The 12,330-nt window shown below is 42.7% G+C and overlaps 3 protein-coding genes across 4 annotated transcripts in view; 1 reads left to right on the forward strand and 2 right to left on the reverse strand.

Annotated features, from left to right (window-relative positions):
• rpl31 (ribosomal protein L31) overlaps nucleotides 1–12,330 on the reverse strand; it is a 237,082-nt gene that overhangs the window by 191,810 nt on the left and 32,942 nt on the right. The window lies entirely within an intron of this gene.
• Nucleotides 1,988–5,162, reverse strand: alg11 (ALG11 alpha-1,2-mannosyltransferase). The gene is made up of 5 exons (XM_052058787.1): nucleotides 5,057–5,162; nucleotides 4,171–4,392; nucleotides 3,501–3,872; nucleotides 2,871–3,436; nucleotides 1,988–2,798 (listed from the first exon to the last, which is right to left on the reverse strand). The coding sequence occupies exons 1-5, from the start codon at nucleotides 5,089–5,091 to the stop codon at nucleotides 2,518–2,520; spliced, it is 1,476 nt and encodes a 491-aa protein (XP_051914747.1). The 5' UTR covers nucleotides 5,092–5,162; the 3' UTR covers nucleotides 1,988–2,517.
• On the forward strand, nucleotides 4,311–10,717 carry cpb2 (carboxypeptidase B2 (plasma)). 2 transcript variants are annotated; one of them, XM_052058793.1, is made up of 12 exons: nucleotides 4,322–4,424; nucleotides 5,970–6,076; nucleotides 6,178–6,253; nucleotides 7,178–7,302; nucleotides 7,432–7,540; nucleotides 7,630–7,731; nucleotides 8,012–8,113; nucleotides 8,188–8,298; nucleotides 8,374–8,464; nucleotides 9,232–9,434; nucleotides 10,172–10,256; nucleotides 10,332–10,717. In XM_052058793.1, the coding sequence occupies exons 1-12, from the start codon at nucleotides 4,368–4,370 to the stop codon at nucleotides 10,544–10,546; spliced, it is 1,383 nt and encodes a 460-aa protein (XP_051914753.1). In that variant the 5' UTR covers nucleotides 4,322–4,367; the 3' UTR covers nucleotides 10,547–10,717. The 2 variants fall into 2 exon arrangements, with proteins under 2 accessions (XP_051914754.1, XP_051914753.1); XM_052058794.1 differs by lacking the exons at nucleotides 5,970–6,076; nucleotides 6,178–6,253 and having other exon boundaries at nucleotides 4,311–4,424.

The raw sequence follows: 12,330 nt of genomic DNA on the forward strand, positions 1-12,330 counted from the left end.
CAAAAGTCCCAGCCAGGAGACTTTCAAGAAAGAGAAGGCTACATTTAATAGACAGCATCAGGAGTCTTATTTCAAATACGACTATCTCAACAGGAGATGAACACGCACTAAGCGTTCTCTGCATAATAAGCGGCGATGGTGCGTCGGAATTTTCATGCACTTTTTATTTGTGGCGTATCTTATTCTTGAAGGCACATTTAAACGTTACCATAGCAACCAGAGAATGTTGCGGCCATATAGGACTTCCTCGTGTCGTGATTCTTGTCCATTATTATGTTTCGAAAATACCACACTTTTCATGCAGGCCATATCATCTTATATTGTTGTATCTATCCGGCCTTAAAGCCGGGTCCCTGAAAATATTGTCTGACATGAAACCGGTCCGTGGGGTAAAAAAGGTTGGGGACTTCTGGCCTAGAAGAAAGGGTGTCACGTGAGCAGAAATCGGGCCTGCTGTGCTCACTTCCATTTCTGCTGATTAGAATCGGTGGGTGGGGGTATTTTTATTTTTCTTAAGGACTGCAGAGCAACAAAATAATCCTGTGGTAAACAGATACTGCCAAAAGCTAATGTAAAGATAGGAAGCTAACGTGAAGATAGCCCCATGTAAAGATGATATTGCATATCGTGCGGAGGAAAGGATTGAGCTTCATTTGACACAACTAATTTAACACCCCACCTGAGAAACTGCTGTGTGTCCCCAATACATATATACATATATATATAGAGAGAGAGAGAGAGAGAGCAGTGGCGGATGCTGGTCTGTCAAGGAGGGGAAGATTAATTTCGGGCTACATCATAAAATATGTCCGTTTATTTATACGTAAACACTACTCTCTGTTCCTTTTCAAGAAAATGATCTGTGACCCTGTCATACCAACAAGGCGTCTTATCCAGGGTCTTAACTGTGGTGATATAAGTCCGTCTGCGAACACAAGAAACTACAAGACTAATCTGATCAAATGAGAAGCAGAAAATATTGTGGAGGGCCGGGCCAAAAGTTAGAAATAGAAATAGAAAATAAAGAAGATAGACAATGTCTTTGTATCCCAGTAATCATTCTCCTCCACCATCACACTCAGCACTGGTTCTCCTCAAGGATGTGTACTGAGCCCCCTGTTGTTCATGCTCTACACATTTGACTGCTCTCCGACTTTTATTAGCGGTCCAGTTTGCGGAAAGTTTTTTAACATGTAACAATCAAACCATTCTAGGAAATGTTAATTTACTCGAGCCACAAGCAATTCACTCTGGGCATGGAAATTGCCAGAATCGGACTGAGTAAGAATCGCTTCCTTGTTGTTCAAAGTCTCGTAGATTTGAGTCTTTCCGACTCCAGGCGTCTCCTGAATGTTTCGTACTTTGTTCGTTTAATCAGATACATATCACTTTCCCTTCCTTGGTCATTACTCTCTCCCTCTTTCTTCATCTTCCCCTCCCTCCCTCCCTGTGCTCTGCCACTTGAAGTAACTGCGCCACCTGGTGTTGAAATACCTGTTATTACAAGTCCAAACGAAACGAATGCAATCAAACCTTAATTGTGCACCAATCTTCGGCGGGCCGTAGTTTAGAGCACCCGTTTTAGAGCAATCGCCTCTGGTCGGTATAATCAAATTGATTCTCCACGTTTTGCGCTGCTGGCCTCCTGTGTTGTTTCCATTCGCAGTCTTTCGCTCGATGGAGACGTCATGGCACGGCCTGGTTTGAGAGTGCATCGTAACAAATCCATAAAGCAATGCAAGAATACATCTGGAATAGGCGTCCTTCAATTTACCCATCAGGAAAGTCCCATTACAGCATCCACTACATGAACTTGAACTATAACTCCTACAGCACATTCGTGGGTCCTGAGAGATCTAAAGCTGTGTGATGGCAGAGTGCTACTACGCAGGAGTCGTATTACGTCCAACTATTTCCAGAATGAACAAGCCAATATATTGCTATGACGGGGGAATAAATACACACAGCCTGCCTCTTAGTTTAAAAGAAGAACTTTAAAGTCAAAGAATCAAAAGCAACACGATGCAGCCCCAGATAGGACATTTGAAAAAAAAAAAACTAAACGATTTTGTGCACACAAACTACTTATTTGTGCATTGCAAGATGTATTTGCTAAAACAATAGTGTATCAGATTGAATATTAAATATGTTGCTTTTGTACTGTAATCACTTAAAGTAAGATTGATCATGATTGGCAAATCATTGTATTCTTTTATTTATGTTTGACAAAAAGACTGCTTGGATCCATCCATCCCTTTCGCAACGCCTCCTGTGCTCCCTGAACTGAGATTTATGTCTAATAGGTCTTTAAATATGTACATCAATTATACGTTTACTCTTGTATTGAGTTAAGCCGTCACTGTAGGGATGGAACTGTGATAAATAAGAATAATACAAATAACAAATGTTGGAACACAAGGCTTTCGGAATGTCCCGTAAATGTCCCCAAGTGCAAAAGTTGCAAAGTCTCCAGTCGCAAATTGCATCTATACAGTCCAAAACATGCAGTCCTTTTCATCACTCAAGCGTCCCCATCAGCACTTCCAAAACGGCCAGCAGAGATGCTTCAAACTCTTGATCTGAGAAGCGAGCCACTGACTGGCGAGCATTGCGTCGTATCTGCAGGCGGGTAGAGGGCTCCAGACTTAGGATCTCCTCGATGGCTTCAGCATAGCTGTCCTCGTCACCGGCAAGATAGCCCGTCTGGCCTCCCTCGAAAGGCACCACGATATCAAGCTTGGGACCACCGGACCTGTGGGCAAGGATCACTTTGCCTGCCGCCATGCACTCCACAACACCTGAAAGCGGGGGAGGGATGACACAGAGGTCAACAAATTCCACAAACAAAGAGGTCAGTGATGTTCATTTACCAATTCCAAAGTGCTCATTCCACATGGTGTGCAGTCCAATCGTGGCCCCGTCCAATTCTTTTTTTAACTCCGCAAAGGGGATGTTCAATTTAAACTCCACCCTGTCGGCCACACCCAGTTCCTGGCACAGCCCCCGCAGCATCAGTACCCTGTCCTCGTCCTCATGATTCCTGCATCCTCCAATCAGGATCAGCTTCAAAGTCTCCCTCCCCACTGCGGCTTCCCTTCGCCGATCCAACACCTTCTTGAAAGCTTTGATCTGCAACTGGTGATCCTTCTCAGGCCGGAACTGCCCGATAGAGATGATCGAGTGGCATTTTTGCTCCTCGTCCTCCTCTAGAGGGATGTCCAGGAATGCGCTGACGTCGCAGGGTGGGTAGACCACGCTCGTGCGGTTCGAGGCCTGCCAGAGTGACAGAATGTGCTCAAGCGTCCAGGAGGAGTTGACCATAATGAGGTCACTGCAGGAGCCGGCCATGCCATAGAGTAGACTAAACAGGCAGTAGTAGACGACTTTGACGGCGCTCAGGAACAGACTGTCAGATATGTAACCTGGGTTGTTGAACCTGAGACAAGAATAGTTCATAATTAGGGTCACCGCTTCATCTCTATTATGAAGTAAAAGCATACCTGGGGTTCCTTTCTCTCACCACCGACAGCATGTCAGTGCTGATGGTGGGGTAGTGGACATAAGCACATACGCTGCATCCTCCCAGGAAGCGGAAAAGTGGCAGAGTGAAAGCGTATCCCATTGAGTCGATGTAAATGTCAGGGACAAATTCTGTGAGCGCCTCCCATCCCAAGAAGATGGAGCCGATGCTTTGACCGAACAGGGTGAAGTGAGGGAACAGACTGGGCTCTACAAGAAGTCTCAGCCTCAGGAACACAAAGTGAATCGGCCGAGGAAGCACGATGTTGAATCGGCGCCGTGCCCCATCCACAATCTCGTGGGCCGAAACGCCCAGGTCGCCTGTGTAGACCACAATGTCGACATCTGGGTACCTGCGTAGACAGGTGGAACACACATACAGTTGATTTAACTCTCGACTGTTATAGTATTTTATTCTACCACTGATCACTTTAGATCTGCTTGATATTTTGCACAATGTCTCACAGTTGTCATTGGGTGGTACCACCGCACTACGGTTCACTTACTTTACGGAATGTTCTTCCATACTTATTTGTCATGTCCTTGTTTCTGATGATACTAAGGCAGCGTGTTATACTGGAGACAAATTCCTTGTGTGTTCTACATATTTGGCCAATAAAGATGATTCTGACGACAATCCGTCATGCGTACCTTCGCTGCAGAGCCCTGATCGCACACCAGAGCACCCTCTCTCCCCCACCGCCAGCGTTACAGTAGGGGTGGAAGAAGGCCACTGCGTGACGTCTGGTCCTTGCGTATCGACTGTTCCTTTTCCCTTTCAGCCACAGACGCACTGCCAGCATCAGCAGGACCAACACGGCAATCAGAAGCAGACATACAAACAGTACATGGAAGAGCACCTTCCACAGGAAGCTATAACACAGCAGCCCAACATAAACACTCAGGTAAACAATATGTTTGTCATTGTGGTTGTGAGGTTACAATATACTGCATCACACTTAGAACTGTAATTAATGTGTTGTCACTCTCATGCGTAGTGTATGAGTTATCTTTTCACAGTATGTTGCAATATTTTCATACAGCACTGCAAACTGCACGCCTCATTTGGGTTATTTAGATTATATGAATAGGTAATATAAAACCTAAGTCTTGGAATGAATACACGTGAGAAAAAAAAACTGCACATAACCTCTGTGCGAACGCAATGTGACTACGATGAACAACTGACAAAACAACCCACGTGTATCTACAGTGCCATCTATAGCACCTCAAGGAGATGCGCAGATACGAAGGTGATTCGTTTTGTGTTTATGGCCTAGAAGACTTGCAAGAAATGCATTTTCATTTCAAATATTAACTATAATTATGACTACTAGTGCGTTACGTCGTCGCCTTTGGAACGCAAACTCCCGTCGTAAAACGTGGGCTCATGTGCACTGGTTAGCTTTTACACAAAAACGAAAATAAAAACAATCCTACTACGAGAAAATCTAGGAAATGGCAAAGGTTTACAAAGTCGATTAAGATCTTCTCATGTAAAAAATATGTGTAGAGTGTGACCGGCGTACATACATACCACAGACACTGAACGAGTTCGTCGTGCGCCGACATTTTGCCCACAGACAAACATCAAACTGCACGCGTCATCTCTTCAACTTGTTGTGGCAGGACTTGATTAGCGCGGTCTATAGGTGAGGATGTATAACTACATCATAACTACTGTACAGTATAACTGGTGCTCACGAGTGTCAAATTAAAAAAAAGACCTCTATCCATTATCAGAACAGTTTATCCTCACAAGGTTGTTTCGGGCGGCCCGGTAGTCCAGTGGTTAGCACGTCGGCTTCACAGTGCAGAGGTACCGGGTTCGATTCCAGCTCCGGCCTCCCTGTGTGGAGTTTGCATGTTCTCCCCGGGCTGGCGTGGGTTTTCTCCGGGTGCTCCGGTTTCCTCCCACATTCCAAAAACATGCGTGGCAGGCTGATTGAACACTCTAAATGTCCCTAGGTGAGTGCGAATGGTTGTTCGTTTCTGTGTGCCCTGCGATTGGCTGGCGACCGATTCATGGTGTCCCCCGCCTACTGCCCGGAGACAGCTGGGATAGGCTCCAGCACCCCCCTCGACCCTAGTGAGGATCAAGCGGCTCGGAAGATGAATGAATGAATGAATATTGAATTGTTTCGGTATTAAACTATTTGTCAGTTAATTAGTAGCTCACTTTTCACTAAAATGTCATGTTTATTTATTCAAATGTTGGATGTATTTATTCAATTATGTCATTCCTCGCAAACCTGACCGTCAAAAGGTAATTTAATGTCCTAATTAATTTTAGTTGTTTTCCATATGGTTAAATGTGTTTCCAGAGCAGGATTTTAGCGGTCTGCTCCCTATAGCCTGACGGATTGATCTATGCCCCTCCTCTCTGAAAAAATCCAAAGTTTAACTTCTGAATAAACACTGAAATCAATAACAGCTCCCTACCCTTACAGTTTGAACGAACGTCTGTCATTCGCACTGGTTCCATCATGAAGGCACTTGTGATTTGGTTTCTTTTAATGGGCCACCTCGCCAAGATGGGACACTGCACTGAAATACAGTAAGTTTGATTTTTCTGTGTGTGATGAAGGTAACAATTATAGTAGAATGTCAATCCAATTATTTGGCCTATGTTTGTTTTCTTTTTTCTTTTTTGTGTAGCGACCAAATTCTGTCAATCACACCAACAACACCAGAACAAGTGGGGATTGTGAAGAATATCTCCACTCAATATGAGGTAGAATAGATTGGCAGTTACAGTCACTCCAAAAATATTTTAACGACAAGGTCAATTCCTTTGTTTTTGTAAACATTTGGATTTGAGATCAAAAGGTGAAGATGAGAAAATAGTTAATTCCAGCTTTTATTTCTTGGCTTTAACATGATCTACATTTAGAAGTATTGAACAACTCAGGACAGAGCCCTTTTTCTTGAAGCCATCTACTTTTCAAGTGAGCAAATGTATATGAAGAGACATTATTAATGTTACAGTGAAAAATAATATTTAATAATTGGTGACATAACCCTTACTTGCAATAATTTCAGTGAAGCTTGCACCCGATTGACTTTACCAGACGGTTGCATTCTTCATTTGAAATACTTTTCCAGGCCTTGACTGCCACCTCTTCTTGTAACAGTGGATTGTGATACATTCACCCCTGCCCTGTATAGTGATGTCACTGGCTGTTGTCTTCGGGTGTTCCTTTACAGCTCTCACAATCAACTGCTATTGATACCATTGGTCAACTTGTTCGATGTACATCAGTTTCTTTTTTACAACATTCCAAATTGCTTGTGCGCATGTGAAATCCAAAGCACAAAACAAGCACGACAGTATCTAATGTTTAAACAATGAATGTAAAAGGCTACACCGAAGCAACTAGAAACACCAATCAGTCACTGTTCCAGTATTTTTGCTCACTTGAAGCTCCAAACAAAAGGTACTCTGTCCTGAGTTATTTAACAGATCTCGATGTTCATACCATGAAATCAACGCTTTTGTCTCATAGCTGTATTCATCTTTTGATCTAAATCCAAATGTCGTCGGTATAGAGCAAAAAGAAATGAATTAACCTTGCCGTTCTCATACTGTAGAAAGGGGACTGTATTTTGCTGTGTTTTTCTTCCGCTTCTGCATTGTGTCCGTGCGACATGTCCGCAGACCGCATTGTGGCAGCCCGTCGATGACCAGTACATCCAAGAAGAAACTCAAGTTCACCTCTTTGTTCCTGCAAACAGCTCAGCCACAGTCAAGGGTTTGCTGCAGCAACATAACATAGCACATGAGTATGTCCACACACACACACACACACACACACACACACACTTGCTCTCTCTATGTATATGTACCAGTATGTATCTATTGTGTATAATCCAGTGGAGCAAAAAGCGTTTGTCAATCTGTGTTTTTTTAAGAGTGTTACTGGACAACACCAATCATCTGATTGAAATGCAGACGAGGAACGATTCCACCGACCCGAGAAGCAGCACAAGTTTTTATGAGCAATATCACAGCCTAGAGGATGTATATGGCTTCCATCACACACTGGGTTCCTTCATGAAGCAGGGATGACCTGCTCTCATTTGTTGTTGTTGTTGTTGTCTGCTTTTCAGATCTATTATTGGATCAACAGGACTGCTCAGGACCACCCAAACACTATAAAAACCATTCTTCTGGGTTCCTCATTTGAGAAGCGACCGCTCTACGCTCTGAAGGTGCACATGTTCAACTATTAATCAAATGCAACAACTCTGATCGGATAAGATAAGAAAACCTTTATTAGTCTCGCAATGGAGAAATTCCCAATTCACAGCAGCAAAGTTGTGAAAGATAAGCATAGAGATGAGTTTCTGAACATGATGCTGGATCCTATCCAATTGAAATTTGGTTTAGCTTTTGGCCCTCCAATTTTGACACCATTAATGTGTGGATTTTCCCCAACATGTAACGGTCTCATCCTGATAAAATTGTAATAATATTTTATTCCACTTTCAGATTTCACTGAATAGTGAGAATAAGAAAGCCTTGTGGATTGACTGTGGTATCCACGCCAGAGAGTGGATCTCTCCTGCCTTCTGCTTGTGGTTTGTACAATATGTGAGTACATCTGGTTTGTAAATTCTGTGTGTCAGTCCAGAAATCACTTGGGTGGGACGTTCTGTTCTCCGCAGTCCTTAGCTTTTTACAAGCAAAACCAGGACATCACTGACATTTTAGACAACATGGATGTTTATGTCCTGCCAATGATGAATCCTGACGGGTACCTTTACACATGGACTACGGTAAAAGTGCATTCTGCAGCAGTGGACAATCATTTATCGAAGATATTCAATTCTGCATATTTTTGTGTGGCTCAGAACCGAATGTGGAGGAAGAGCCGATCAATCCATCCAAGTAGCTATTGTGTTGGTGTTGACCTTAACAGGAACTTTGACGCAAACTGGTGCAGTAAGTCTCCCTTAGGCTCAAACACATACGTACACACGTGGACAAAATTTTTGGCACCCTTCTAGTATAAAATATACATTTAATTTTTAAAAATGGTTACTGATGTAACTTGAAACTAATACCTAAACAGATTAAATAAAAAATATAATAATAATAATAATAATTCTGGCCTGGACACACAACTCTCATTAAAAGCCCAAAGAGAATGTTTGCTTCCCTCAAAGAACAAAACATGAAGTATCAAAACCATAATTTATGTCTCTAATTGTTTTGTTTTGTTTTGTTTTTGAAAACAGTTATGCCACTGGGATTTTGTTCAATTCAAATTGAAGTTCAAGTCAACGTTACTTTCAAATGTGCTTGCTCTATGTGCAACATACAGCACAGATGAAATTTCTTTCCTCTCAACCACAGGAGAGAGAGGAGCCGCTGCGGTTGCCCGCGCCGCCATCAACAGAACAGTTAACGTAAAATTACAAAATAATACAACACAACATATAAGACACAGACAGTCGTGCAATCTTAACCATGTTTCTTGCATATCCTTGGGTGTTTGGAGCAGTCATAGATGAAAGAGAGAATCAAAGTGTCCTTTCACCAGTGGAGCAAAGACGTCATTCTGAATATGTGCACACGTCTACTACAAGTATACATTTATTATTTAAGTTTATTTATTGAATGGTAGGGTGCAAAAAATATTGTCCATCTGTGTAGGCTGTACAGTGTTTTCAAAAGCCTTGGATTTGAGGCCTGTGTTTGACCACCAGCGGAGGGAGCCTCCAACGATCCCTGCAGTGAGATCTACTGTGGTGCCTTCCCTGAATCGGAACCCGAATCGGAGGCCGTAGCCAACTTTCTGCGCAGTAAGAAGGACACCATCCAGCTTTACCTCAGCATTCACGCCTACTCTCAGATGCTGCTTTTCCCATACTCCTGCACCTTGGATGAGGCCCAGAACCACAACGAGCTGGTGAGAACTTCTCCGCAGCGCAAGACAGGCGCAGTTTTATTCAAGCCGATGTTAGACGAAACGAATGCATCCTGATTTTGCGCCGCCCGATATGTCACAGACAAACGTCGTGTCTCACAGCCGATTTTGAGTTTTCGTGATGCATTGTAGCCGGTGTAGTCTGACATACTCAACTATTGGTCGTGAGGGGTTTAAGACGCTTCACAATCACGATCACGAAAGTCTGGTACTTCCAAATTTTTATTTGTCTTGACGCATCGCGTGACATGTCCTCCATTATCTTCCATTGGTTTGTCGACATAGAACAAATGGAAGACAGTGCCCTCCTGGTTTTGACTAGAGACTGGACGTGGCGCACACCATCGCAATTTGGTGTGGACAGTGACTTGAACAAAGGGGGAATATTGGAGAGTATCCGTAGTATTTCCACTCGTGCTGCCTTTACTAACTGCAAAGCTTGTAGCGGATTGGTGAACGCGTCATTAAATAAATTTGGTACCTCAAGTTCTTTTGCAAAATAAACAGACTATCCAGACCTCTCCCCACCATTTTTTGGGGGGCGAAGTGACTTTGGCAGCTGCATGCCCCACCTCCCCGACGGACCTGCACGGTCTGCACTGAAGGACTGAATCTTGACGGAAGCATGCGACGACTCATAAATAATGACAAAAGACACATTTATAACACACAAGAACATATTTTTCTTTTCTAAGTGTGACTTTAACCTCTTATTTTAGCTTGAGATGGCTCAAGATGCTTCCCGAAATATCAGACGATATTACAGAAACACTTACAAATATGGTGCAGGAGCACAGACGATATGTGAGTGAGTTCTTTTACATTCAAGCTCATTTGACTGATTTAAAGTACTGATGCATAGCTCTAACTATTCTGCAGACCTGGCTCCTGGGGGCTCTGATGACTGGGCGTACAATCTTGGCATCAAGTACTCGTTCACGTTTGAGCTCCAGGACCGTGGACGCTATGGCTTTCTTCTGCCACCATCTCACATTTCCCAGGCATGCAATGAAGCACTGCTTGCTGTGAAGACCATTGCTCGAAGGGTCATAGACAAAACAAAAGCTTCAATAAGTCCTTCTTCAACTGCTTAAGTAGCAGTACAACAAAAAAATACATGATAATAAAATTAGGATAAACCCTGAAAATGACTGTGACTGTGCTCGATTTGTGTGTATTTTACCCCACACCGGTTGACAAGAGCAGAGATCTCACAATGAAACTGCTTGAAACTATTTATTTTTACAATAAATACTGCTTTTTGACGCAGTGTATTTCTTTTTTGCTGATGTATTCTTTTTTGTATAGGAACATAACAAAACATTAGAATTGGTATTTATTCTCTTCATCATGCCTTTCAAATTTTGACATCATGAGATAAGCACACCTAAAAATTTATGAAAAACATGATTTAGGCCATTATTTTTAAAAAGGAACGACCTTTTTAATTCGACCAGGCACAACTTTATGACTGACTGCTTTAACAATATAATAAAATCCAATACAACACCCGTATTAAAAAAATATTTTCTAATAACATTGATCAGATTTTATCAATACAGTTACAAAAGTATTAATTCAATAGTGTGTGTTTTTTGTGTGTATTATTAATTTGTGCTTGAACTTTACAGTGGCGTGTACACTGAGTTCAATCTAGTATTTTTTATTACCCGGATACACGGGGGATTAAACATAATGAGAACAGCTCTCCATCTCATTCATAAAAATTCCAGGTCTGTATTTTAGCTGTGTCTTGAACCACGAGAAAAACTTAGGTCCAAATGAATGGCATCTAAGGGCTGTACCTTAAACCAGATTTTGTTATTTATCTATTTATTTCAATCCAATCAAAAATGGTTTATGAGTACAGTAGATATGTAAATTGATGGGTTCGTTGTTTTGAGTGTTTAGCTCTACTTTAAGAATCAGCAAAAGGAGAGATGGAATCATTTGAATGCAGTTTTATTCATTCATTCATTCATCTTCCGAGCCGCTTGATCCTCACTAGGGGGGTGCTGGAGCCTATCCCAGCCGTCTTCGGGCAGCAGGCGGGGGGACACCCCGAATCGGTTGCCAGCCAATCACAGGGCACACAGAGACGAACAACAATTCATGCTCAGGGACAATTTTTAGAGTGTTCAATCAGCCTGCCATGCATATTTTTGGAATGTGGGAGGAAACCGGAGCACCCGGAGAAAACCCACGCAGGCCCGGGGAGAACATGCAAACTCCACACAGGGAGGCCGGAGCTGGAATCGAACCCGGTACCTCTGCACTGTGAAGCCGATGTGCTAACCACTGGACTACCGGGCCGCCGGCAGTTTTATTAAAAGGGAATTAAAAGGCGACTGCACCGCAGCACCTTCTAGCGCACAACTCCTTTAACGGCTACTAAAACACTTCGTGTTTCCTTCAGCCAATCAGACGCTCTCAACATAAACATGTTTAAGAAATTATTAAAGAGAATATAATTTAGGTAACTTTAACATCAACGAGCCCTGCGATTGGCTGGCAACCGTTTCAGGGTGTCCCTCGCCTACACTAAGACAGCTGGGATGGGCTTCAGCACCCCTCCCCGCGACCCAAGTGATTGTAAGTTGAGGGGTTCGTTGTTTTTCAGTGGATGGCTCTTCTTTACGAATGACAAATGGAGGGGTGGAATCCTTGAATGCAGTTTATTAAAAATGAGAAAGTAAAAAATAAACTTCCGCACCTCCGAAGGGATGACCGGGAACACAAGACCCCTTTCAGTCACGAAAACACTTCCTGCTTCTCTTCAGCCAATCAGACGCAAACAACATAAGAATGTTTCAACAATTATTAAACAGAATATAATTTAGATAACTATAACATAAAATAATATAATGCTCAAATATAA

This window comes from Hippocampus zosterae, chromosome 2 (assembly GCF_025434085.1).
Source record: "Hippocampus zosterae strain Florida chromosome 2, ASM2543408v3, whole genome shotgun sequence".
Lineage (NCBI taxonomy): Eukaryota > Metazoa > Chordata > Actinopteri > Syngnathiformes > Syngnathidae > Hippocampus > Hippocampus zosterae.

What these genes read in the sequence shown, in the direction of transcription:
- cpb2 (XM_052058793.1), top strand. Translation starts at nt 4,368, where the DNA reads ATGGAAGAGCACCTTCCACAGGAAGCTATAACACAGCAGCCCAACATA. An exon ending in GGACACTGCACTGAAATACA is followed by an intron (nt 6,077 to 6,177) that starts GTAAGTTTGATT and finishes TTTTTTGTGTAG; the next exon opens with CGACCAAATTCTGTCAATCA. An exon ending in GCTTGTGGTTTGTACAATAT is followed by an intron (nt 8,114 to 8,187) that starts GTGAGTACATCT and finishes TGTTCTCCGCAG; the next exon opens with TCCTTAGCTTTTTACAAGCA.
- alg11 (XM_052058787.1), bottom strand. Translation starts at nt 5,091, where the DNA reads ATGTCGGCGCACGACGAACTCGTTCAGTGTCTGTG. An exon ending in GAACTCGTTCAGTGTCTGTG is followed by an intron (nt 4,393 to 5,056) that starts GTATGTATGTAC and finishes GCTGTGTTATAG; the next exon opens with CTTCCTGTGGAAGGTGCTCT. An exon ending in GTGAGAGAAAGGAACCCCAG is followed by an intron (nt 3,437 to 3,500) that starts GTATGCTTTTAC and finishes TTCTTGTCTCAG; the next exon opens with GTTCAACAACCCAGGTTACA.